This window comes from Coregonus clupeaformis, chromosome 1, assembly GCF_020615455.1.
Source record: "Coregonus clupeaformis isolate EN_2021a chromosome 1, ASM2061545v1, whole genome shotgun sequence".
Taxonomy (NCBI): Eukaryota; Metazoa; Chordata; class Actinopteri; order Salmoniformes; family Salmonidae; genus Coregonus; species Coregonus clupeaformis.
In genome coordinates this window covers 22,014,273-22,038,157 of record NC_059192.1, presented here as the reverse complement: position 1 = coordinate 22,038,157, position 23,885 = coordinate 22,014,273, and the positions used below count along the sequence as shown (strand labels likewise).

Sequence of the window (23,885 nt, the reverse complement as noted above, 5' to 3'; positions counted from 1 at the left end):
TTTTCTATGCAAATAGAATAAACATTTGCAATAACCAGGTAAATTAATTTAAATAATATAAAATCCAACCAGAGAATGGCAACATAAAACATTTGCCCCAAATGATCATGGGATTTGCTCTAATTTCAACTAAAGCAATCAACGCACTGTCTTCCTACTACTTGTCCCAAAAATTGCAGTGGCGCGCCTGGCAACTTCTCGCGAGATAATACTTTCTTCACGTTGTCAGCAGCGGTTCTCCACCATTTCGCTGCGTCTAAAGTCTCCTCCCCGCAAACGCTAGATTCGGCGAGCCGAACCCGCTCTCTTTCGGTCCGTATTTTAACTTCTTCCCACGGACCTACTCGTACCTCGTTGGGTACCGAGAGACAGTTTGGAATACTATCATCACGGATTGAGTACGATTTTATCCGGATGACGACTCCTTCAACAAGAATTTAGTAAAAGAAAACAGCTCGGAAATTTCAGGTAGGTGGGAACTTAAGATGGCGGCCATGAGAAAGGGAGGGGAGGGGGGGGCATGGAGGAAGTAGTGGGGGGAACTAGGGGGGGCTTGTTCGCGGCGGGACACAGCATCCAGCTACTTTTGACAATCTATTTATGAAATTGGGGATTACCAAAGTTATTTTCTGCATGCGCCACTGCAGTATAGATCAAACACGTGTCATTGATGACGCAATTATAAAGTTGTTAATTCCCTTCCCTGTATACTTCACCTGCAGCTAGAACATGTAGCTATCTAGCTAGCATCATGGCCAAACAGTGGCTTTGGCATGGAATTTGCCTTATACCAGTCAATTTTGCTGCGGCGCAAAAGGATTTAGCAAGAGCTTCCACCAGCTCTCCACATCGTTACTTCACAAGTCTTGAACTGTGTGCCTGCGTGGGGTCACTCGAACCCCCCTTTATCCCCCTCGCAATCGTTGCAAAATTCTAGCAAGAAACATTACAACAACAATGTATTTTGTCATTATTTTAATATTAAGTTAAATCATTTATATTGATTCACTAAATAAATGTATGATGTCAATGTTTCGTTTTTGTGGTTATTATTTGACCCCGCGCAATGACGTCACGAGTAATTGTTCCCCTCGGTAGTGCATGGGGAAGTGGGGTTTAATTCGGCTTCTTAGAACCATTTTCGCTTCAAGCAAATAACACATGAATGTATAAAGGCCCAGACCATTACATAACTTCGGGTGGGATGGGGCGCGTGCGTTCCTAGTTGAATGCATCGGTATTTGGGCCAACAACTCTCATATAGATAAAGCTGTATAGTCAACTAGCAAGCATGCTAGTTAGCTAGCTAGCTAGGTACTATTGTTGCTAGCTAGCTAGGGACTATTGTTGCTACCGAACGTTAACTGACTAACTAGCTAAATCAAGTTATTGAAACGATACTATCTGAAGAGCACGAAACATTGTAGGTCGAGTGTCACTTTGCTATAAGAACACAAATAAATGTTACCACTGCACATGCCATGTCCAGATTAGTAGACCCTGCAATGAATTGCATTTGCAACAGTGTAGCTACACTGAATTGAATGGCTGGAGGCCCGTGCGTCAAACTCATAGACATTAAAACCAGAGCGCGTGCATATGTTGATAATGCCACATAACAATTGTAGCTACAAGCTATGCTAGCAAGTAGTCGCTAAATCGAAACATATCTGCTCAATTCTGTAGGAAGATTATAACGTTACGTTGTGAACTTTGACTCATACAACACCCCCCCATATAATACGTTTGATTCATGAATAGTTTACAGTGTAGGCCTAACTATGTTGCCAAATTCATTCATTGCCATTGGCCAGTAATGTGCACTTATGCGACTCTTCAGAGAAACGCATGAAACTAGAGTAGAACCATCATTTGTGGTTCTATGATTCCATGGTATGGAACATTTTATTGTAGTCAAGAGAACAGTGGAATAGATAATTGGACTCTTTGGGGTTAAACACTTATTTTTCCTCAGAATATGTGGACCGGACCTTAATCAGCATCCTGGAAGAGGAAAGCACGGAAGATCTGTGTCCCACACCACAGACAGGTGATAGGTCGTTTTTTAACCAGAGACACTGATTAGTTTGACAAGTTATTTAACTATTTGTCTCTGAATGCATGTACTGTACTTATCTCCGCCAACTGAACGACTTCCTCTGTCTTCTTCCAGGTGCAGTGTGTAGCCAGAGCAGCACAGAGGGAGAAAGCTCTGGGGAGGAGGTGGTGCAGCAGCGCACCCCTCCGGCTGTGGATGTGCTGGGTGGCGACCCCCAGGCTGCGCATAATGTGGCTGGGTCATCCCAGCATGCCCTGCATCCGGTCCCCGCAGCGCCCCTCCCACCACTGGATAACACGGCCACGTCACAGCCGGAAAGACGCGTACACGTCAGTGAAAAGAACGCACCAACAGAGAGTCACCCCAACGGCAAAACTAAGGACAGCCTTGAAGAAGGTGCCATGTCGGATAGTGGTGCCATGTCGGATAGTGGTGCTGAGGCTGTCCAAGGAGGATTGGGTCCATCGCACCCCAAGGACCCTAGTGTGTCTACAGAGTCTCACTCAGACAGATTCTCTGACATACAGATGGAAGGAACAGCGCAAGATTCACATTACGGGTCACAAACTGATAACCGCAGCCACACAGACAGACAGACGAGCGGGTCAGAGTGGAGTGCTGCTGGACCAGGTCAGGACCAGGCTCTGCAGCAGGGAGGTGCAGGTGGACTGGTGGACGTCAGTGGGACAGAACAGGGACAGCCTCTCACAGAGACTGAGAAATTGGAATATAAACAAGAGACTGGAATGGAGGAACTTGGCAGGGAACACCCAGCTAGAAACCTTTCCTCTGAATCCTTCTCAACAGCCTCCCCTCTTACCCTCAGCCCAAATAAAGATGCAGTCCCAGACCACAAAGAAGACAGAGGGATGGAGCAGCCTCAAACAACTCCGCCTACTCAGGCGAATCAGGCCAGCCACAGACCTCTGTCTGAGGTCAAAGAGGCAGGCATTCTCCCAAATTCTGAGCAGCCCGTCACTGACAATGGTGAGAGGAGACAAACCGACGTCTCCACAGAACCTAAAATCACCATGCAGAACTCGAATGACGACGAAGGAGAGATGCAGGGAGCTATTGCGGTGGGGCAGGGACCACAACAACCTGAAAGACCTACAGAACAATCTGAGAGTGGACATGTCACACTTGGGAGTTCACACACACAAACGCCACTCCCAGCCCCACCAACTGACATATCCGGGACCCCACAGCCAGGAGCTAAATACTCTGGACTTGTACCCTACACGCCCCCTGGCAGTGGAAATTCCACCCCAAGCTACACAACTGACCGACAGGAGAGTGAGAGCGATATCGAGAATAGTCCCCCTCAACCGACAGAGGAACAGATTGAGACTAATGGGGCAGAGGAGGAGACTGAAACGGCAGAGCCCTCACCCAACCTTACAATCCAGTCACAAAGCTATTTTCTACAGGAGACGTCAACAACAGCAGCAACCCCTCATATCCACCACCTCCCCAGTTTAGAACTAGACTCAATGCAGACAGAAAAATCTATTGAAATTCAGATGTGTAATCCTGACCACGTAACCAGGATGGAGACTCCACTGGTGTCTGAGCTCGTCCTCTCAACTGATGCTCAAGGAGCTGTGATGCATGGAGGAGAGACCAGCCTTGAGTTGTCTGAGGAGGTGCAGGTTAATCAGTGTATCCTCCTGGAAGAACATCCTGTTATTGAATTAAACTCTGAACTTTCTTCTGGAGAACTAAAGTCATTTATCGAAGGGACCCATTCGGATATCGAAATGGCCCAACTGGCTGCAGGAGAATTTGAGATTTATAGCTTTGCGGAGGAGGAGATTGCAACTGAAGTTGTTGGAGAGAGACTGTCTCTCTCCCCAAGCTATGAAGTAAACTTATTCACCCCACTCATTGAACACTCTGAGAATTGTACAGCCAGTGAGGGACAAGACATACACCTGCCATCTCCCCCTCAAACGGGTAATGACAATGATCAAGTCATTATCCAGCAAGGCCCCCTTTCATCAGATCACAGTCTCTCAGAAATGGAGGTCTGTTCAAATGACTTTATTCCTAGTCTCTCCACACGAGATGTAGAGATGACTGATGAAAGGCAGAATTTAGAGGCCAAAAACACAACTACTGAAACGGACACTGCTGTGGTGAGAGATTCAAGTAAGGTTGATTTAGTCAAAACTGTCCCAGTATCAGATACAACAGATGGACAGACGGACACCTGTACACAAGCTACAGCACCTTGTCTGGAGACCAGCACAGCTGTCTCAGACCATAGAGGGGTGAGCATTTCCCCAACCACCAGTCTGAGTGACACCCAAAAGCTGCCAGGGGAAACCGAAGTAGGAACAACGACCAGTACATCTTCTCTTGTCTCCCCAATGGAAGAATTAACAGAGGTTGTTGTACAGTCAACCAGTCAACACAGTATTGAGGTCCTCTCCTTGCCAATAACCGTACACTTGTCAGAGGGTAAAGAGCAGAATTGTCCTCCTCTAAAAGAGGTACCAGGAGTCACCTTACAAAATACTACAGAACCGGAGCCCTGTGTTTCTTCTCATGAAGGGACCAAAGATCCACAGCCCTGTCCAACTCTGTCAGAAACCCCAGCGCAGATCCAGCAGGATGTTGATAGTACTGTTAATGTGACAACAACCGAGGACAAACCGGAGGCTTCCCGGTCCGCACTCTCTGGCGTCATCGACCCAAAGCTCCTTCTATTAAAGCGTGGGGACACGCCTCTCCTCAAACATCCACCCTCCTTATTGTTAGGGGTGTGCATGCAGCAAAGCAACAGCCTGACACATGCTAGCGCTCGAAGCCCCAGCTGTGGCTCAGACACAGCGCCTGTAGTAGAGTGCCTTCCCAAAGCTGTGTCAGCCGCGGTCTCTGTGCCGGAGCCTGTGCCTCTCGGCATTCATAGAGACCAGACAGAGCCCTCTGTCACGAGAGAAACCACAGCAGCACTTCCCGCTACAAACACCCCATCCCAGCCCCGTCTGCCCCCTTCCTCTGGTCCCACACCATGCAAATCTGACAAAGAGACCTTAACTTCGATCAAAACTTCCACCACCAACACACCTTCCAAGCCCCCCTCTACCCCCAAGTTGCCCTCATCATCAGGCAATGTGACGAGGAGTACTCTCTCCAGTTCCTCCTGTGATGGAAGCCAGTCTGGACCACCCCCCGTCATCCGGCCACGGCTAGCTGGTGTGAAGGGCCCAGGGATCAGCAGCGCCAAGGAGGAGAGCAGTGATGGGGAGGCTGACCTGGCAGTGGAGGCCAAGCCTGGCCGCAGGAGCATGGTCACCCACAGCCCAGCAGAGAGCAAGGTATGCCCCAAAATGGCTTTCCATGTAGGCCTAGCTGTTTCCTTCAGATGTGCTGCCAAATCGGCAATTATATCGCTATGTATCAACAGATAATTATTTTCGCATGTAAGATTATTGCTCTGCCAGCGGCATACAATAATCAAGTTTTGCTACTCTATGTATACTTGTTTATTATGCGTATTTTCATTGTTTAATGAAGGCATAATGTGTTGATATGCAATTTTGTGAAACATTTAATTCGGCAAAAACTGAAAGGGAGAGTGATATAATAAACTCCGTTTTCAGTTTGAAGCTTGCTTGGTTGACCGCGTTTGCCCTATAATTAATATGCTATGGTTAGTTAAATGTAGGAAAATGTAGCTGGCTCAGTCGGTGCTGCGATATATTTGAATGAGGCAATTCCATGAAATCCTGTTGAAAGTGCAAAGCTACAAATGGAAAGTTTATCATTCAGTTTAGTTTTTGAGCATGGCACTTTTCAAGTGATCAAAAACGAACATGCAGGCATAATTCCATACTTTTATTTAAAATGTTAATTTTCAGCATGTTTTCAGCATGTTTTCAAATTATAGCATTTCATTCTGTTCTGAAGATTGTTTCTCCATTTGTTGCATGAAATTATCTTTCATATGCAGTGTTTTGCCCTAGTGATTTAAAGTTGGCCGCATGTTAAGCCATGTGTGTTTTCCAGCATGAGCAGAGACAGAGCAGGCCAGACAGAAAGGCCCTTTTCTCAAAGGTAAGCAGTGGCTATCAGACGCTCAGATAGGATCACACTTGCAGAATGATCACTGAACCATCATTCAGCTGACATTTTCACATGAGATAGCAGGTGGTGCACACACTGCACAGTTTGAATGGGTGTAGGATACAGAATATTAAAAAGTTTTCTATTCAATGCTGCGTGTGATTTCAAAGAGAATTGTTGATAGCTTGATGTACAACATCGTGTTGAGACATATTTTGCTGTGATCTCTATGCATGTTTGCCTCTGTTCCTGTAGGCACAATCTTGTTATGGTCCTGCTCAAAAGTCCTAATTTCCTTCTTATCTTCAGGTACGCCAGTGGATATCAGACAGGGTCACTCCAAGTTCATCTCCTGTCTCTCCTTCTACTTCATCCCCCTCTCCTGGCCCATCCTCCTCCAGTGACTGGACTCCCAGCACTACTCCCCTCGCTCTCCGAGGTCCAAGGGGCAGGTTCCTCTCTCCGCCCTCTATGGGCCCGGGAGGTTCCTCCCCATCGGACCCGGTCACTCCCTATCGACCCCGCATGGAGCGTCACGCAGACATGGCCGAACTGGCCAAACATGTGAGTCAGCGTTCTCCTGCTCATCCTTCTGACCTTTGGTCCTAAATGTCAACTGTGAATTGTTTTTCATTTTAAACGACTGTCTCAGTCGTTTTAAAGAGAGCAACTTGAGTGGCTTTATTTCTATGCTTCCGGATGTGAACTGTGTTGTGGTGTTGTAGGAAGCGGAGATAGAGGGCAGGACCGTAGCGTTGAAGAGGGAAGGCTTCTGGTCTATGAAGCGACTGACCCGTCTGACGGAGCCTCTCCGGCCCAAGGTGCACTGGGACTACCTGTGTGAGGAGATGCAGTGGCTCTCTGCTGATTTTGCCCAGGAGAGAAGGTGGAAGAGAGGGGTCGCCAGGAAGGTAAGAGACCCCTTTAGATCATTTTCATTTCACACCGCTTGGCATCCATCCAAAGTGGCATCCATAATGCAGAGAGATTGGTATTACCTATTGATTGCTTAAAGCAGGGGTGTAAAAGCGAGAGGGTCCAATCTGGCCCGCGGGTGGTTTGAATAAACAAAACTTGTCATACCGGTTGTATTTCTGCCAGCTTCAATGGCAATAGTTCAGATAAACGTGAAGTGACCCCGGGAATCGATAGAACATCGCTCAGAGATGCGCAAAAACTGTATAACATTCAAAATGAGTGAATCTTTCCTTTAACTGCCACCATGATTTCAGGTTAGGTCCAAAAAGTTCAAAGGAACTCAATAGATATGTATGTTTCTGCAGGTGGTGCGGATGGTGATGCGACACCACGAGGAGCTGAGGCAAAAGGAGGAGAAGGCCAAGCGGGACGAGCATGCAAAAATCAGACGAGTCGCCTCCAACATAGCCAAGGAGGTCCGGGCCTTCTGGGGCAGTGTTGAGAAGGTGGTGCAGTACAAGCAGCAGTCCCGGCTAGAGGAGAAGAGGAAGAAGGCTCTGGACCTCCAGCTGGACTTCATCGTGGGCCAGACAGAGAAATACTCCGACCTCCTCAGTCAGGCCCTGGAAACGGCACCGGCTGGGAACATTGAACCGTCACCCTCACCACCCAAAAACGCTCTTCCACCTGCTGTGGATGAAGATGGTGAGAACTGTGTTTCTTTGCTAATTGTTTATTGAGAATCCAGATTGCCTCAATTCAGGCTGTCTAGTCCTTACCTACCTACCTACCTACCTACCTATAATTTACAACATGAGGTTGTTGTAGCCACCGCTCTTAGTTCAGCTGATGTACTGTATGTTGTGCATCCTGGTGCAAAATGCCTGCTGTGTGCCACCAGTTGGTTCTACACATTGTTGGTGGATGCGTTGCTTTGAGACCTTGTGAAAAGTGCTATTTAAATGCAATCAATTGCTATTATTAGTCCAAAGCTTATTCTGTAAGATTGTTGCTAAGGTGTACACTAGTGCTCCTTTGTTTAGTCTCCATTAGCAACTGTCAGACTCAGTGATGCCAGTCCAGCGACCAGACTGGCTGTGGCTGTCAGCTCTGTCGGGTTAGGCTGCTGACAAATTGCTGTTTGTGCAGCAAGCCATTGGGAGGTCAACAGTGACTTTAGAACAAGGGCTGCTCAACTACTAGAGAAAGCGCTGTTGTGACAAGAGGCCAGTCTCATCTCCTGCCATTTAATTCTGGCCAGAAATTATGCAATTATACCTCTCTAAAGTGCATTGACATTCCAATCATCAGACCTGACCTAGCATAATGGAAGCGAAACTTTGCCAGAGATTGTAAACTGTTCAAAAAAGCCTGGTACCGAATCCTGCACAGTTTCCAGCCCAGATGCCTTAACAGACTGGCCATATGGGGAGTGGACCAGATTGAACTTTCCTCTCTCTCTTTCTCCTTCCGCCTGCAGACCTAGACTTTGAGCCTCCATGTGGTGAGGAGGAAGATGACGAGGAGACCATTGATGTGGAGGAGGCGCAGGATGGAAATGACGCCGAGACCCAGAGGAGGGAGATGGAGCTGCTGAGACAGGAGGGGACCATGTCCCTGGCAGAGTTGCTCAGCACCCTCAAACGGCCCCGTTCACAGGTGGGTACCACTGGCACCGACTGGGCAAAGCCCCTCACTCCTACACTTGCATACTGCACTCCCATGCCCTTCCTTTGTATAAGTTGGTGCCCATTACAACTTCCATTGTTCATACTTTAAAACTGTAAATGTTTTTATTTGGTGGAGACGTGACTTTTTTACTTCCCCAGGACTCGGCAGAGGAGTGCTCAGACAATTCGTCAACAACAGTGGAGGAAGACCAAGAGTTCACAGCCAACGAAGAGGATGGTGAGGCCCTACTAATACCATTGCAGTTGATGTTGTGCATTGTTAAATGGATAATTGGTCAATTTAGTGACTTGGCTGTGAGTATTGGTGTATTTATTTTTCTCTGTCTGTGGTGCTCAGCTGAAGACGAGGAGGACACCATCGCAGCCCAGGAGGTGGTGGAGGGGGAAGCAGATCACGCAGGAGAGCTTGATGACTTGGCTAAAGAAGGTACCACCCACACTACTAAAACGGCTGTATCTGCTGCACAGATGTTTAGTCCAATGTGCTACGTAGTTGTTTTTAAGCTATTGTCATTAAAAGCTCCAAGTAACTGCTATATCCCTATCGGTTGCCATAACCTCCATTATTCAAGACTGTTCTAAACTTTATGTTCTTCCCATTTCCCTCCCAGGTGACATGACTGTGGAGGAGCTGCTGGAGAAGTACAAAGGAGCGTATGCCTCTGATTTCGAGGAGCCGTCGGCGTCCGCCTCTCCCGCCAGCACAGAGGAGTCGGAAAATTCTGGAGACGAGGAAGAGGAGAGTGAGGAAGACGAAAGTGATGTGGAAAGCAACACCACCTCCTCAGGTAGTGCCCACAACATTTTTTTAAAACATCTTTGCTCTCCAACCTAGCGAAAGCTCTTGGAAGCTTCACACTACAAACCAAAAAACTATGTTTTAAAGTGCTTTTACTTTATGTCAAGCTTGTGCATTTGTCCTGATTATACCATGCTCTTCATTACGCCTCTTCTCAATGAACCACTAACCAGATGATGAGGACAGTGAAGAGGAAGAGGTCAGTGACATTGATGAACAGGACAGTGATGAAGATGAGTGCGATGAGGGGATGGAGATCCTGCTGAAGGAGGGGGACCACAGCCCCCCTCTGCCAACCGGCCCGCGGCCCAAGAAGGAGATCAGCCACATTGCTGCTACTGCAGAGAGCCTCCAGCCCAAAGGCTACACCCTTGCCACAACCAAGGTGGGTAACCCATGCCTTACGACACTGGCCAGATGATGAAACAAGGATCCTTTGCTATAAACTTGTTGATGACTTAAGGGAAAGGTTTATACTTTTCCATTCATCCCATTCCAGCCATTACAATAAGCCCGTCCTCCGCTTTTAAAGCGACACCAGCCTCCGCTGGCTTGGGTGTCTATGATTTCACAATGATGCTGTAAAATGTAACTAGTCTGCATCTCTTTATTCATGTAATTGTTTGTTCTTTGTCAATAGGTCAAGACTCCCATTCCCTTCCTGCTGGTGGGCCAGCTGCGTGAGTACCAGCACATCGGCCTGGACTGGCTGGTCACCATGTACGAGAAGAAGCTCAACGGCATCCTGGCTGACGAGATGGGCCTGGGGAAGACTATCCAGACCATCGCCCTGCTGGCTCACCTCGCCTGTGAAAAGAGTAAGACATTGAGTCCTTCATTACAATCCTTTCAACCATTCATACACCAACATTTTACAAGGACAATAGAAGAAATGCACACAGCCTGTATATCGGATACTTAATTAAGTTGGTTGTTCAGGTAACTGGGGGCCCCATCTGATCATCGTGCCAACCAGTGTGATGTTGAATTGGGAGATGGAGCTGAAGCGCTGGTGTCCCGGATTCAAAATCCTCACTTACTATGGCAGTCAGAAGGAGAGGAAACTCAAGAGACAGGTAAACCATTACCAACAATCACCAAATCCCCTTGTAAATGGATACAAATCTTCAGTGTTACCTACTAACTCAGGCCCATCGCTCCTCATGATGACTGCTCTCCATCGCACTCTGTTCTGGGCAGTCCTCCAGCTTGTTCCACCTAGGGCAGGATGATATGGCCTTTAAAAAAAAAAGTTTTACTTTTTTACTTATGGCCGATTCACAATATACAGTACCAGTCAAAAGTTTGGACACACCTACTCATTCAAGGGTTTTTCTTTATTTTTGCTATTTTTTACATTGTAGAATAATAGTGAAGACATCATCAAAACTATGAAATAACACACATGGAATCAAGTAATAACCAAAAAAGTGTTAAACAAATCCAAATATATTTTCTATTTGAGATTCTTCAAATAGCCACCCTTTGCCTTGATGACAGCTTTGCACACTCTTGGCATTCTCTCAACCAGCTTCACCTGGAATGCTTTTCCAACAGTCTTGAAAGAGTTCCCACATATGCTAAGCACTTGTTGGCTGCTTTTCCTTCACTCTGCCGTCCGACTCATCCCAAACCATCTCACAAAGACACGGCGGTTTGAACCAACAATCTCCAATTTGGACACATTTCCACCGGTCTAATGTCCATTGCTCGTGTTTGTTGGCCCAAGCAGGTCTCTTCTTCTTATTGGTGTCCTTTAGTAGTGGTTTCTTTGCAGCAATTCGTCCATGAAGGCCTGATTCACACAGTCCCCTCTGAACAGTTGATGTTGAGATGTGTCTGTTACTTAAACTCTGTGAAGCATTTATTTGGGCTGCAATTTCTGAGGCTGGTAACTCTAATGAACTTATCCTCTGCAGCAGAGGTAACTCTGGGTCTTCCATTCCTGTGGCGGTCCTCATAAGAGCCAGTTTCATAATAGCGCTTGATGGTTTTTGCGACTGCACTTGAAGAAACTTTCAAAATTCTTAATGTTCTGTATCAACTGACCTTCATGTCTTAAAATAATGATGGACTGTTGTTTCTCTTTGCTTATTTGAGCTGCTCTTGCCATAATATGGACTTGGTCTTTTACCAAATAGGGCTATCTTCTGTGTACCCCACTACCTTGTCACAACACAACTGATTGGCTCAAACGCATTAAGAAGGAAAGAAATTCCACAAATTAACTTTAAAGAAGGCACACTTGTTAATTGAAATGCATTCAACTTGACTACCTCATGAAGCTGGTTGAGAGAATGCCAAGAGTGTGCAAAGCTGTCATCAAGGCAAAGGGTGGCTATTTGAAGAATCTCAAATAGAATATATATTTGGATTTGTTTAACACTTTTTTTGGTTACTACATGATTCCATATGTGTTATTTCATAGTTTTGATGTCTTCACTATTATTCTACAATGTAAAAAAAATGTACAAATAAAGAAAAACCCTTGAATGAGTAGGTGTGTCCAAACCTTTGACTGGTAGTGTATATCTCAATTGTTCTTGTAATGTTTTCTCTAAATAAGCGTTGTTGTACAATTTAAAAGGTCAAATACACTGCATTTCAAACATACAGCAATAATCTAATGAATTCAGGGCTTGTGAAGTTATACCTAAGCTAAATATAAGCCTTCCACAACCATAAGACCCACTAATAATTTAATTATTTTATCAAAATAGTTTAACTTGCTTTTTTTTTGCAATCACTTTTCTGGCTTTCAAGTCTATCTATGAAAATGCCCTTTTTGTTTCAAATGTAACTAGAACCATGCATAATGCACATTCACTAATAATGACTAACTTCTTGTAGCAGGCATTTGGCTATAGAAAATTAACACCGGTCTCATCAACAACCTCTCAAGCCCTCGTGCAAGTGATTAGCCAGCTAATCTTTATATTTCAAGTTTAGCCAACTTGGATCTATTTGCTAGCTAACAAGGTTGAACAGTTGAATTATGTACACTCCCTTCTGTCTCCAACTGTTTGAAAAGTATGTTAGCCTGTCTACTTTGTTCAGATGTTGAAATCAAGTGGCCTACCTTATTTCTCAGAATGAAAACGAGTTGCCAATTCCTTTATATAATTGTGTTTTATGCTTATTGCACGTTTATAAAAGACTAAACAGATAGCAGCATTTTAGCCAAAGACTGTTACACTAACGGTACGTGGGACCAATGCCGCGAATCAATGTTCATTGACACTCTTGTTTTAGTAGTGTCTGCTCTGCGCGCAATTTGAGTAGTTGAGACATAAAAAGGGTATCGTTTGAAAAGTTAACTTCTCTATTACAGTAAAATAATGTCTCAATGTGTTGGTGTCCATATTACCGATTTTTAATTTTGTACCAAACCTCAAATGCAAATATCGAGTTGAAACCGTTTGTCAGAGAGGAAGATGTGATCTCTCAACTTTGTTGGCGTGTGAGGCAGGGGGAGTGGCTTTGTGTGTGTGTGTGTGTGTGTGTGTGTGTGTGTGTGTAAACCATAGAGGAAGAGGTGAAGCTAAAATATGTCCAAAATAACCCCAATGCGTTTCTTTAGGCTTATTTTGGACCTAAGCTTGTCTCCAGCCTTCCAGCCTTTGGGACAACGACTCCCATTGTTAGGGCGGAGACGTACATCTCTTCATTATATATAGATCTCTGGTGTAAATGGGGAAGGTGCACACAGCACAGAGGAGCGAAGGAGAGGAGACCAAAAATACAACATGAGAACAAGCGGACATAAACGCTCATAAAAACGAAAAATAACAAAACCTAGATTCTTGCGATACAGGCATTTTGTAATATCGCGCAAAAACATACATTCAAATGAATCAATTTAATGTTATATATCGCCCAGCCCTAGTTCCACCCATGCCGGTTTTCTTAGTGTCTGCCTCAAACACCCGCCTCCATGTGTTTCTTTGGCGCCCCCTTTTCCTTTGTGGGTTCCAAAATAATCTTCACTGGTGCTGCCTCATCTCTTTTCTGGTGCTTCCTGTCTCATTCCAACTGAACAAAAAGTCAGCCTTGCAAACTGAAGTGGATAAAAGCCCTGGCCCTCTGAAGTGTCACTCTTTCAATAAGCTAATGAAAAGAGTCCTGTCTCTCCTTTCTCTATTCAGGGTTGGACCAAGCCCAACGCTTTCCACGTGTGCATCACCTCCTACAAGCTGGTGCTGCAGGACCACCAGGCCTTCCGACGCAAGTCCTGGCGCTACCTCATCCTGGACGAGGCCCAGAACATCAAAAACTTCAAGTCCCAGCGCTGGCAGAGCCTGCTCAACTTCAACAGGTCCACACTAAGGGAGGGCAGAGGAGGGAGGAGATGTTTATAGATGGCCAGTATAAGTGTTGCCAGTGAACATCATAATCCTCATTGATGAATAGTAATAATACAGGATTTTTATAGCGCTTTTCTAAAATCCTTCAGACGAGTGTTCCCATTTCTCTTCATGCTTCCTTTACCAATGTCAGTCCAAATTATGACAACTAAAGCTGAAAGTTCTTCGTCCATTTAGAATATAATAAACTTAAATGATAACCTACTGTCATTTAAATGTTTTCTCTGGACCCAGTCAGAGGCGCCTGCTGCTGACAGGCACCCCGCTGCAGAACAGCCTGATGGAGCTGTGGTCCCTGATGCACTTCCTCATGCCCCACGTCTTCCAATCCCACCGAGAGTTCAAGGAGTGGTTCTCCAACCCCCTCACCGGTATGATCGAGGGTAGCCAGGAGTACAACGAGGGCCTGGTCAAGAGGTTACATAAGGTAAGAACTCAGGCTGACATACAGTGGGGGAAAAAAGTATTTAGTCAGCCACCAATTGTGCAAGTTCTCCCACTTAAAAAGATGAGAGGCCTGTAATTTTCATCATAGATACACGTCAACTATGACAGACAAAGTGAGATTTTTTTTCTCCAGAAAATCACATTGTAGGATTTTTAATGAATTTATTTGCAAATTATGGTGGAAAATAAGTATTTGGTCAATAACAAAAGTTTCTCAATACTTTGTTATATACCCTTTGTTGGCAATGACACAGGTCAAACGTTTTCTGTAAGTCTTCACAAGGTTTTCACACACTGTTGCTGGTATTTTGGCCCATTCCTCCATGCAGATCTCCTCTAGAGCAGTGATGTTTTGGGGCTGTCGCTGGGCAACACGGACTTTCAACTCCCCTCCAAAGATTTTCTATGGGGTTGAAATCTGGAGACTGGCTAGGCCACTCCAGGACCTTGAAATGCTTCTTACGAAGCCACTCCTTCGTTGCCCGGGCGGTGTGTTTGGGATCATTGTCATGCTGAAAGACCCAGCCACGTTTCATCTTCAATGCCCTTGCTGATGAAAGGAGGTTTTCACTCAAAATCTCACGATACATGGCCCCATTCATTCTTTCCTTTACACGGATCAGTCGTCCCTGGTCCCTTTGCAGAAAAACAGCCCCAAAGCATGATGTTTCCACCCCCATGCTTCACAGTAGGTATGGTGTTCTTTGGATGCAACTCAGCATTATTTGTCCTCCAAACACGACAAGTTGAGTTTTTACCAAAAAGTTCTATTTTGGTTTCATCTGACCATATGACATTCTCCCAATCCTCTTCTGGATCATCCAAATGCACTCTAGCAAACTTCAGACGGGCCTGGACATGTACTGGCTTAAGCAGGGGGACACGTCTGGCACTGCAGGATTTGAGTCCCTGGCGGCGTAGTGTGTTACTGATGGTAGGCTTTGTTACTTTGGTCCCAGCTCTCTGCAGGTCATTCACTAGGTCCCCCCGTGTGGTTCTGGGATTTTTGCTCACCGTTCTTGTGATCATTTTGACCCCACGGTGTGAGATCTTACGTGGAGCCCCAGATCGAGGGAGATTATCAGTGGTCTTGTATGTCTTCCATTTCCTAATAATTGCTCCCACAGTTGATTTCTTCAAACCAAGCTGCTTACCTATTGCAGATTCAGTCTTCCCAGCCTGGTGCAGGTCTACAATTTTGTTTCTGGTGTCCTTTGACAGCTCTTTGGTCTTGGCCATAGTGGAGTTTGGAGTGTGACTGTTTGAGGTTGTGGACAGGTGTCTTTTATACTGATAACAAGTTCAAACAGGTGCCATTAATACAGGTAACGAGTGGAGGACAGAGGAGCCTCTTAAAGAAGAAGTTACAGGTCTGTGAGAGCCAGAAATCTTGCTTGTTTGTAGGTGACCAAATACTTATTTTCCACCATCATTTGCAAATAAATTCATTAAAAATCCAAAAATGTGATTTTCTGGAATTTTTTTCCTCAATTTGTCTGTCATAGTTGACGTGTACCTATGATGAAAATTACAGGCCTCTCTCATCTTTTTAAGTGGGATAACTTGCACAATTGGTGGCTGACTAAATACTTTTTTTCCCCACTGTAGATGGAGGAACGTGCAGTTGGGCAAGGGGGTGTGGATTGGTCAGAGTATATAGGAGGGTCCAGATTATCTGTTAAATAAAAATTAACTGTTAATTACCAGACGAGCTACGATCACGAATATCCTACCAAAGGGACATTAAACTGTAATATCTTATGTTTCACCGAGTCGTGGCTGAATGATGACATTGATAACATACAGCTGGCGGGGTTTACGCTGCATCGGCAAGATAGAACAGCGGCCTCCAGTAAGACAAGGGGTGGCGGTCTGTGTATATTTGTAAACAACAGCTGGTGCACGAAATCTAATATTAAGGAAGTCTTGAGGTTTTGCTCGCCTGAGGTAGAGTATCTCATGATAAGCTGTAGACCACACTATTTACCTATTTAGTGTTTTCATCTGTATTTTTCATAGCTGTCTATTTACCACCACAAACCGATGCTGGCAGTAAGACCCCACTCAATGAGCTGTATAGGGCCATAAGCAAACAGGAAAACACTCATCCAGAGGTGGTGTTCCTAGTTGCCGGGGACTTTAATGCAGGGAAACTTAAATCGGTTTTACCTCATTTCTACCAGCATGTTAAATGTGCAACCAGAGGGAAAAAATACTCTAGACCACCTTTACTCCACACACAGAGACGCGTGCAAAGCTCTCCCTCGCCCTCCATTTGGCAAATCTGACCATAATTATATCCTCCTGCTTACAAGCAAAAACTTAAGCAGGACGCACTAGTGACTCGGTCAATAAAGAAGTGGTCAGATGACGCAGATGCTAAGCTACAGGACTGTTTTGCTAGCACGGACTGGAATATGTTTCTGGATTCTTCCGATGGCATTGAGGAGTACACCACATCAGTCACTGGCTTCATCAATAAGTGCATCGATGACGTCGTCTGCACAGTGACCGTACATACATACCCCAACCAGAAGCCATGGATTACGGGCAATATCTGCATTGAGTTGCCGCTGTCAAGGAGCGGGACTCTAACCCAGACGCTTATAAGAAGTACCGCTATGCCCTCCGACGAACTACAGGACTAAGATTGAATCGTACTACACCGGCTCCGACACTCTTCGGATGTGGCAGGGCTTGCAAACTATTACAGACTACAAAGGGAAGCACAGCCGCGAGCTGCCCAGTGACACAAGCCTACCAGACGAGCTAAATCACTTCTATGCTCGCTTCGAGGCAAGCAACACTGAAACATGCATGAGAGCATCGGCTGTTCCGGACGACTGAGTGATCATGCTCTCTGTAACAGATATGAGTAAGACCTTTAAACAGGTCAACATTCACAAGGCCGCAGGGCCAGACGGATTACCAGGACGTGTACTCCGAGCATGCGCTGACCAACTGGCAAGTGTCTTCACTGACATTTTCAACCTGTCCCTGACTGAGTCTAATACCAACATGTTTCAAGCAGACCACCATAGTCCCTGTGCCCAAGAACACTAAGGTAACCTGCCTAAATGACTACCGACCCGTAGCACTCACATCTGTAGCCATGAAGTGCTTTGTACGTCTGGTCATGGCTCACATCAACACCATTATCCTAGAAACCCTAGACCCACTCAATTTGCATACCGCCCAAACAGATCCACAGATGATGCAATCTCTATTGCTCTCCACACTGCCCTTTCCCACCTGGACAAAAGGAACACCTACATGAGAATACTATTAATGGACTACAGCTCAGCGTTCAACACCATAGTGGCCTCAAAGCTCATCACTAAGCTAAGGACCCTGGGACTAAACACCTCCCTCTGCAACTGGATCCTGGACTTCCTGACGGGCCGCCCCCAGGTGGTAAGGGTAGGTAACAACACATCTGCCACGCTAATCCTCAACACTGTGGCCCCTCAGGGGTGCGTCCTCAGTCCCCTCCTGTACTCCCTGTTCACCCATGACTGCATGGCCAGGCACGACTCCAACACCATCATTAAGTTTGCCGACGACACAACAGTGGTAGGCCTGAACACCGACAACGATGAAACCGCCTATAGGGAGGAGATCAGAGACCTGTCCGTGTGGTGCCAGGATAACCTCTCCCTCAACGTGATCAAGACAAAGGAGATGATTGTGGACTACAGGGAAAAAAAGAGGACCAAGCACGCCCCCATTCTCATCGACGGGGCTGTAGTGGAGCAGGTTGAGAGCTTCAAGTTCCTTGGTGTCCACATCACCAACAAACTATCATGGTCCAAACACACCAAGACAGTCGTGAAGAGGGCACGACAAAGCCTATTCCCCCTCAGGAGACTGAAAAGATTTGGCATGGGTCCTCAGATCCTCAAAGTTCTACAGCTGCACCATCGAGAGCATCCTGACTGGTTGCATCACTGCCTGGTATGGCAACTGCTCGGCCTCCAACCGCAAGGCACTACAGAGGGTAGTGCATACGGCCCAGTGCATCACTGGGGCCAAGCTTCCTGCCATCCAGGACCTCTATACCAGGCGGTGTCAGAGGAAGGCACTAGAAATGGTCAAAGACTCCAGCCACCCTAGTCATAGACTTCTCTCTGCTACCACACGGCAAGCGGTACCGGAGCGCCAAATGTCTAGGTCTAAAATGCTTCTTAACAGCTTCTACCCCCAAGCCATAAGACTCCTGAACAGCTAATTAAATGGCTACCCAGACTATTTGCATTGTCCCACCCACCCCCTCTTTTACGCTGCTGCTACTCTCTGTCTATTATCTATGCATAGTCACTTTAACTCTACCTACATATACATATTACCTCGACTAACCTGTGCCCCCGCACATTGACTCTGTACTGGTACCCCATGTATATAGCCTCACTACTGTTATTTTACTGCTGCTCTTTAATTATTTGTTTTTTAATCTTTTATTTTTTACTTATCTATTTTTTACTTAACACTTATTTTTCTTAACTGTTGGTTAAGGGCTTGTAAGTAAGCATTTCACTGTAAGGTCTACACCTGTTGTATGTGACAAATACGATTTGATTTGTACTGTTTTACATGTTTGTGCATGTTGAGAAAGACATTCTGTTCCCTAACCTAACTTTTTGTTTTTCCTTCTAGGTGCTCAGACCGTTTCTGTTGAGGAGAATCAAGGTGGATGTGGAGAAGCAGATGCCTAAGAAATATGAGCATGTGGTGCGCTGCCGTCTGTCTAAGAGGCAGCGCTTTCTCTACGATGACTTCATGGCACAGGCCTCGTAAGTCTCTATAGACAAGGGGGTTACTGGAAGCAAATGATGCATTGCAGGAGGGCTCATTGGTTTGAAATTCTGCCAGTAATACTTACCTGTATATTCCTATTCCTCATTGCCAGAATGTTTTTACGTTGTCAGCTTCTACTGTAGGTTTGCTTAGATCATCTACTAGTTAACATTGTATAGGAATCCCCTTTTCGTCATCTCACAGTATTTCTCTCTCTATCTCTCTCAGGACCCGGGAAACGCTGGCTAGTGGTCACTTCATGTCTGTGATCAACATCTTGATGCAGCTCCGTAAAGTGTGTAACCACCCCAACCTGTTTGACCCTCGGCCCATCCACTCCCCCTTCATCACCAAGCCTATCGTCTTCCACACTGCCTCCCTGGTACAGCGAGCCCTGGAGGTCTCCCCATTCAAGGTTATTGTTCCCATTGCCCCCTGGGGATGGGGTGTGTCATTGGAGCTGTGCAGTCTAATCTAAATGCATTTATACGTATCTAAACCTACATAACCTTACCCCTCCTCCTCCTCCGTCCCCAGCGCTGCGACCTGTCCATGTTTGACCTGGTGGGTCTGGAGGGCAGCGTGTCCAGGTACCAGGCCGATGTGTTTCTGCCTTGCAGGAAGGTCACCCGCCAGCTGATCCAGGAGGTCATGGAGTCCCCCGACCCCCCTCCTCGTCCTAAACCCGTCCGCATGAAGGTCAACAGGATGTTCCAGCCCTTACCTAAGGCTGATGGTCGCACAGTGCTGGTGGTGAACAAACCCCGGCCCACTTGCCCTGTCACCCCTGCTGCTCAGGCCTCAAGGACCCCTCTCATCCAGGATGTGACCCCAACCCCTACCCCTACACCGCCAGTCCAACAAGGTTAGTACTAAATAGCTTGGATTTACAAGTACAGTGCATTCGGAAAGCCTAGACTTTTTCCACATTTTGTTACGTTACAGCCTTATTCTAAAATGGATTAAATTGATTTTTTCCCTCATCAATCTACACACAATACCCCATAATGACAAAGCAAAAACTGTTTTTTAGACATTTTAGCAAATTTATTTAATACAAAGATGCACTATGCAGAAATCACTCCACCATTTTCTGGTTGCAAAAATTCGAATAGTTTGCCTAATTTCTGTTTATGTGACAAAAGTGTAGTGTAGAGAATCATTGTACCATCTAAACCGCTCTGAAATATATTTTCCATAACCAAAAATATTGTATTTTCAACTGTTTGAAGCTGGTGTAGAAAACCGAAAGTGAAAAAACGAAACGTATAAACGGGAAGCATCGAAATGGCGCACATAGAAACAGATCTCGACCGCTTCTTAGACTTGCTTTCAATGAGAATGACAGATCTATAACTCACATTTCTATGTGATTTTTTTGGGGCAAGCCCAAAAAGTTGCATATCGCAGCTTCAAAGGAAAAATCCACTTATTTTTTCATTAGTCCACTGATACAGTCACATTTTTTTGCATGTCAGCAGTCAATGTTTCAAGATATTGGACTTTAAAGAAGCATAGTGTCACCTGCCACATGATGATGTGTCTTGCATCATATGATGCTTCTTGAATGTACAATATCTTGAAACATTGACTGCTGACATGCGAAACATTTTGGGACTGTATCAACAGTGGACTAATACAAAAATATAGTTTTTGAGTGGAGTTTTCCTTTAAACTTTAATTCCATTCAACATTTATTTTGGAAACTTCTACTCAGCCAGACAAACTATTATATTCTACACAGACATAATGTAATCCTGTCTTCTCTTCCCTTGTTTCCATGAACCCTCAGCAGTGTGTTCAGTGGCACCCACAGCCCCTCCTCGCCCGCCAGTGCACCCCAGCGGCCCCTCTGTCATGAGGTCCGGCTCCCCAATGCCAGTCCTGGCCGTGCGCCCGCCCACCACCTCCTGCAACCCCGCCACCCATCCCACCCCTCCTCCCAGCAACGTCGTGACCCAACGGGTTCTGCTCAGCCCAGACATGCAGGCCCGGCTTCCCTGTGAGTACCTGCCGTTCTCTCAAACTCTCTCTGTCGGGCAACCAATGTGCATGAACAATGCATAAGAACAAACTGAAAATGTATTGGAATGTAAATGAATTACCTTTTTTTGTTTATCCCTACTGGTGACATGAAACTCATCTACATTTGAATGTCTTAAAATGTTCTCTCTATCTCAGCTGGGGAGGTAGTGAGTATCGCCCAACTGGCCTCATTGGCGGGGCGTCCTGTGTCATCGTGCCAGGGCAGTAAGCCTGTCACCTTCCAGCTGCAGGGCAACAAGCTCACCCTGTCTGGAACCCAGCTTCACCAGGTTCCTGTGGCACCTCCACGCCCAGTACAAGGTTAGATCAGATCCCAGCACTAACTAGAGTACATGGAGATACACTGAGTGTTCAAAACATTATGAACACCTGCTCTTTCCATGACATAGACTGACCAGGTGAAAGCTATGATCCCTTATTGACATCACTTGTTAAATCCACTTCAATCACTGTAGATTAAGGGGAGGAGACCGGTTAAATAATTACTTTTAAGCTTTGAGACAATTGAGACATGGATTGTGTATCTGTGCCATTCAGAGGGTAAATGGGCAAGACAAAATATTTAAGTGCCTTTAAACGGGGTATGGTAGTAGGTGCCAGGCGCACCGGTTTGTGTCAAGAACTGCAACGCTGCTGGGTTTTTCACACTCAACAGTTACCTGTGTGTATCAAGAATGGTCCACCAACCAAAGGACATCCAGCCAACTTGACACAACTGTGGGAAGCACTGGAGTCAACATGGGCCAGCATCCCTGTGGAACGCTTTGGACACCTTGTAGAGTAAATGTCCTGACGAATTGAAGCTGTTCTGAGGGCAAAAGGGGTGCAACTCAACATTAGGAAGGTGTTCTTAATGTTTTGTACACTCAGTGTATATATTACCAAAGTGGCTTATGTCATAAAACTCTACAATGTGCTGATAGACAGCAATCTTGGTGTTCTGTTTAAGTCAGTGGTACAGTATCTATCCTATCCTGCACTGACAGGAGTGTCTAAATGGGTTCTTACTGGTGTGGTTCTTACTGTGGACTTCGCAGGTAACGTCATGCATCTGGTGACCAGCGGAGGGCAGCACCACCTCATCAGTCAGCCAGGCCAGGTAGCAGTTTTCAGTTCAGCCAATACCCACGCTGCCCCCCCCCCTCCTGTACCCTCGGGAATCCAGCTGCCTCGCAATGCATCTCAAGGTACAGCAGCATCCCCTTTTAAGACTATGGTCACTGATCTGATCTTCATTATTAGTCTTTTGCCCTGGACTTGTTTAGGAGGTTCAGTGATGGTCATGTTCTTACCCGCCTTTCCTCTCCAGTGCCCTCCTCCATGGTGACCAGCTCTGGGATTGTGAAGATCGTGGTACGCCAGTCAAGCAAGGAAGGAGGGGGTGTACCCACCCTGGCAGTGCCCCCTTCTCCCCGTGTAGCCCCCCAGGCGTCAACCTCCATGCACCACCATGCCAATACTGCCGTGAGAACTCCTGCCCCCCAGCAAACCGCCCATCGCCACCCCGGACCCACCACTGCTCAATACACCCTGGCCCCCCCTAGAACCCCTACCTCAGTCACAATTAGAACCTGTACCCCAGCTCCTCCTCGAATTCCTACCCCAGCCCCTCCTCGAATCCCTACCCCAGCCTCTCCTCGAACCCCTGCCCCCCCTCGTAATCCTACCTCAGCCCCCAGTCAGTCCCAGCCCCCTTGCCCAGTGCTGAAGGTAGTAACGGGACCAGCAGAAACCAGCACAGAACAGAAAGGTGAAGAGATTAATGCAAATAATTTAAAAACTGATTCTGGATTTACAATCCCTTTATTGAACAAGTCATTTCTCCTCTCTAGCTCGTGTGAATTCTACGTTGACGCGTGAGGAGAGCAGCGACACCAAATCAGCCTTTCCTAAATCAGGGTCCCATGTTGGTGGATTTGTCCCCCCTCGACCTCGGGCACAACCTCGCCCACCTCCTCGCTCCCCCTTCTATATGGTACTAGCTACATCTGCTTTCATTTACAAATCTATTTTCTTTTGTTTGTTACTTGTTTCAACCACCATGTATGAAATTATGAGGTTGTCATATTTTCTAGCGTAGATCCCACAATAGTACCTTTTTAGTTCTGTTGGTCGTCAGCCCACAGCAACATTCTTAAATTGACTCCTGTCATGTCCCTTTAACTGTTGCTGTCCTATCAACTGACAAACTGTCCCTTTCCCCTTGTCAGTCATGGCTGGCAGACAGCCGCAAGAAGCAGCGAGACAGCTGCCTGGCCCAGATCATCCGGATCAACGACCTGCACTGCAGCGCCAAGCCCGTGTACGGCCATGAGGTGCTGGACTTCCTCACTTTCCTCCCGGGCTCCTGCCCTGCTCCAGCCCCCAGGGCCCTGGGTCAGTGGGGTCGCTCGGGCCACGCCGCCTGCCTTTTCGCCCAGTCCCACAGCACCACGGACTACTGGGACCAGAGCCGTGCCCTGAGGGAGGCCATCCACACCACCGAGGACAGGCTGCAGCTGCTCAAAGATATGATCGAACGGTAACACAGTGCTTTCCACTGTCTGGAACCATGAGACAGTCCACATTTTTGTTCTAGCCCTGCACTAACACACCTGATTCAACTAATCACCAAGCCCTTCATTAGTTGAATCAGTTGTCAGTTTTCAAGCACTTTCTGTTCATCTTTCTTGTGATGCCCCAGGTATCGAGAAAGG

General features: G+C 46.4%; 1 protein-coding gene across 3 annotated transcripts in view; it reads left to right on the top strand.

Annotated features, from left to right (window-relative positions):
* Positions 1–262: 262 nt before the first annotated feature.
* LOC121581561 (helicase SRCAP) overlaps positions 263–23,885 on the top strand; it is a 32,510-nt gene continuing 8,887 nt past the window's right edge. The window contains exons 1-25 of one of the 3 annotated variants that reach the window (XM_045211137.1): positions 263–468; positions 1,976–2,050; positions 2,174–5,382; positions 6,074–6,121; positions 6,440–6,694; positions 6,856–7,041; positions 7,414–7,753; positions 8,529–8,707; positions 8,878–8,956; positions 9,077–9,166; positions 9,351–9,527; positions 9,712–9,923; positions 10,179–10,356; positions 10,478–10,614; positions 13,684–13,853; positions 14,137–14,329; positions 19,003–19,139; positions 19,372–19,558; positions 19,681–20,008; positions 20,939–21,145; positions 21,325–21,489; positions 22,227–22,376; positions 22,499–22,939; positions 23,022–23,164; positions 23,400–23,710. In XM_045211137.1, the coding sequence (XP_045067072.1) occupies positions 2,461–5,382; positions 6,074–6,121; positions 6,440–6,694; positions 6,856–7,041; positions 7,414–7,753; positions 8,529–8,707; positions 8,878–8,956; positions 9,077–9,166; positions 9,351–9,527; positions 9,712–9,923; positions 10,179–10,356; positions 10,478–10,614; positions 13,684–13,853; positions 14,137–14,329; positions 19,003–19,139; positions 19,372–19,558; positions 19,681–20,008; positions 20,939–21,145; positions 21,325–21,489; positions 22,227–22,376; positions 22,499–22,939; positions 23,022–23,164; positions 23,400–23,710 (7,235 nt within the window). In that variant the 5' untranslated portion in view covers positions 263–468; positions 1,976–2,050; positions 2,174–2,460. Of the gene's footprint in view, positions 469–1,975; positions 2,051–2,173; positions 5,383–6,073; positions 6,122–6,439; positions 6,695–6,855; positions 7,042–7,413; positions 7,754–8,528; positions 8,708–8,877; positions 8,957–9,076; positions 9,167–9,350; positions 9,528–9,711; positions 9,924–10,178; positions 10,357–10,477; positions 10,615–13,683; positions 13,854–14,136; positions 14,330–19,002; positions 19,140–19,371; positions 19,559–19,680; positions 20,009–20,935; positions 21,146–21,324; positions 21,490–22,226; positions 22,377–22,498; positions 22,940–23,021; positions 23,165–23,399; positions 23,711–23,885 lie in introns of all 3 variants that reach the window. The other 2 variants (XM_045211107.1, XM_045211163.1) reach the window with 2 other exon arrangements.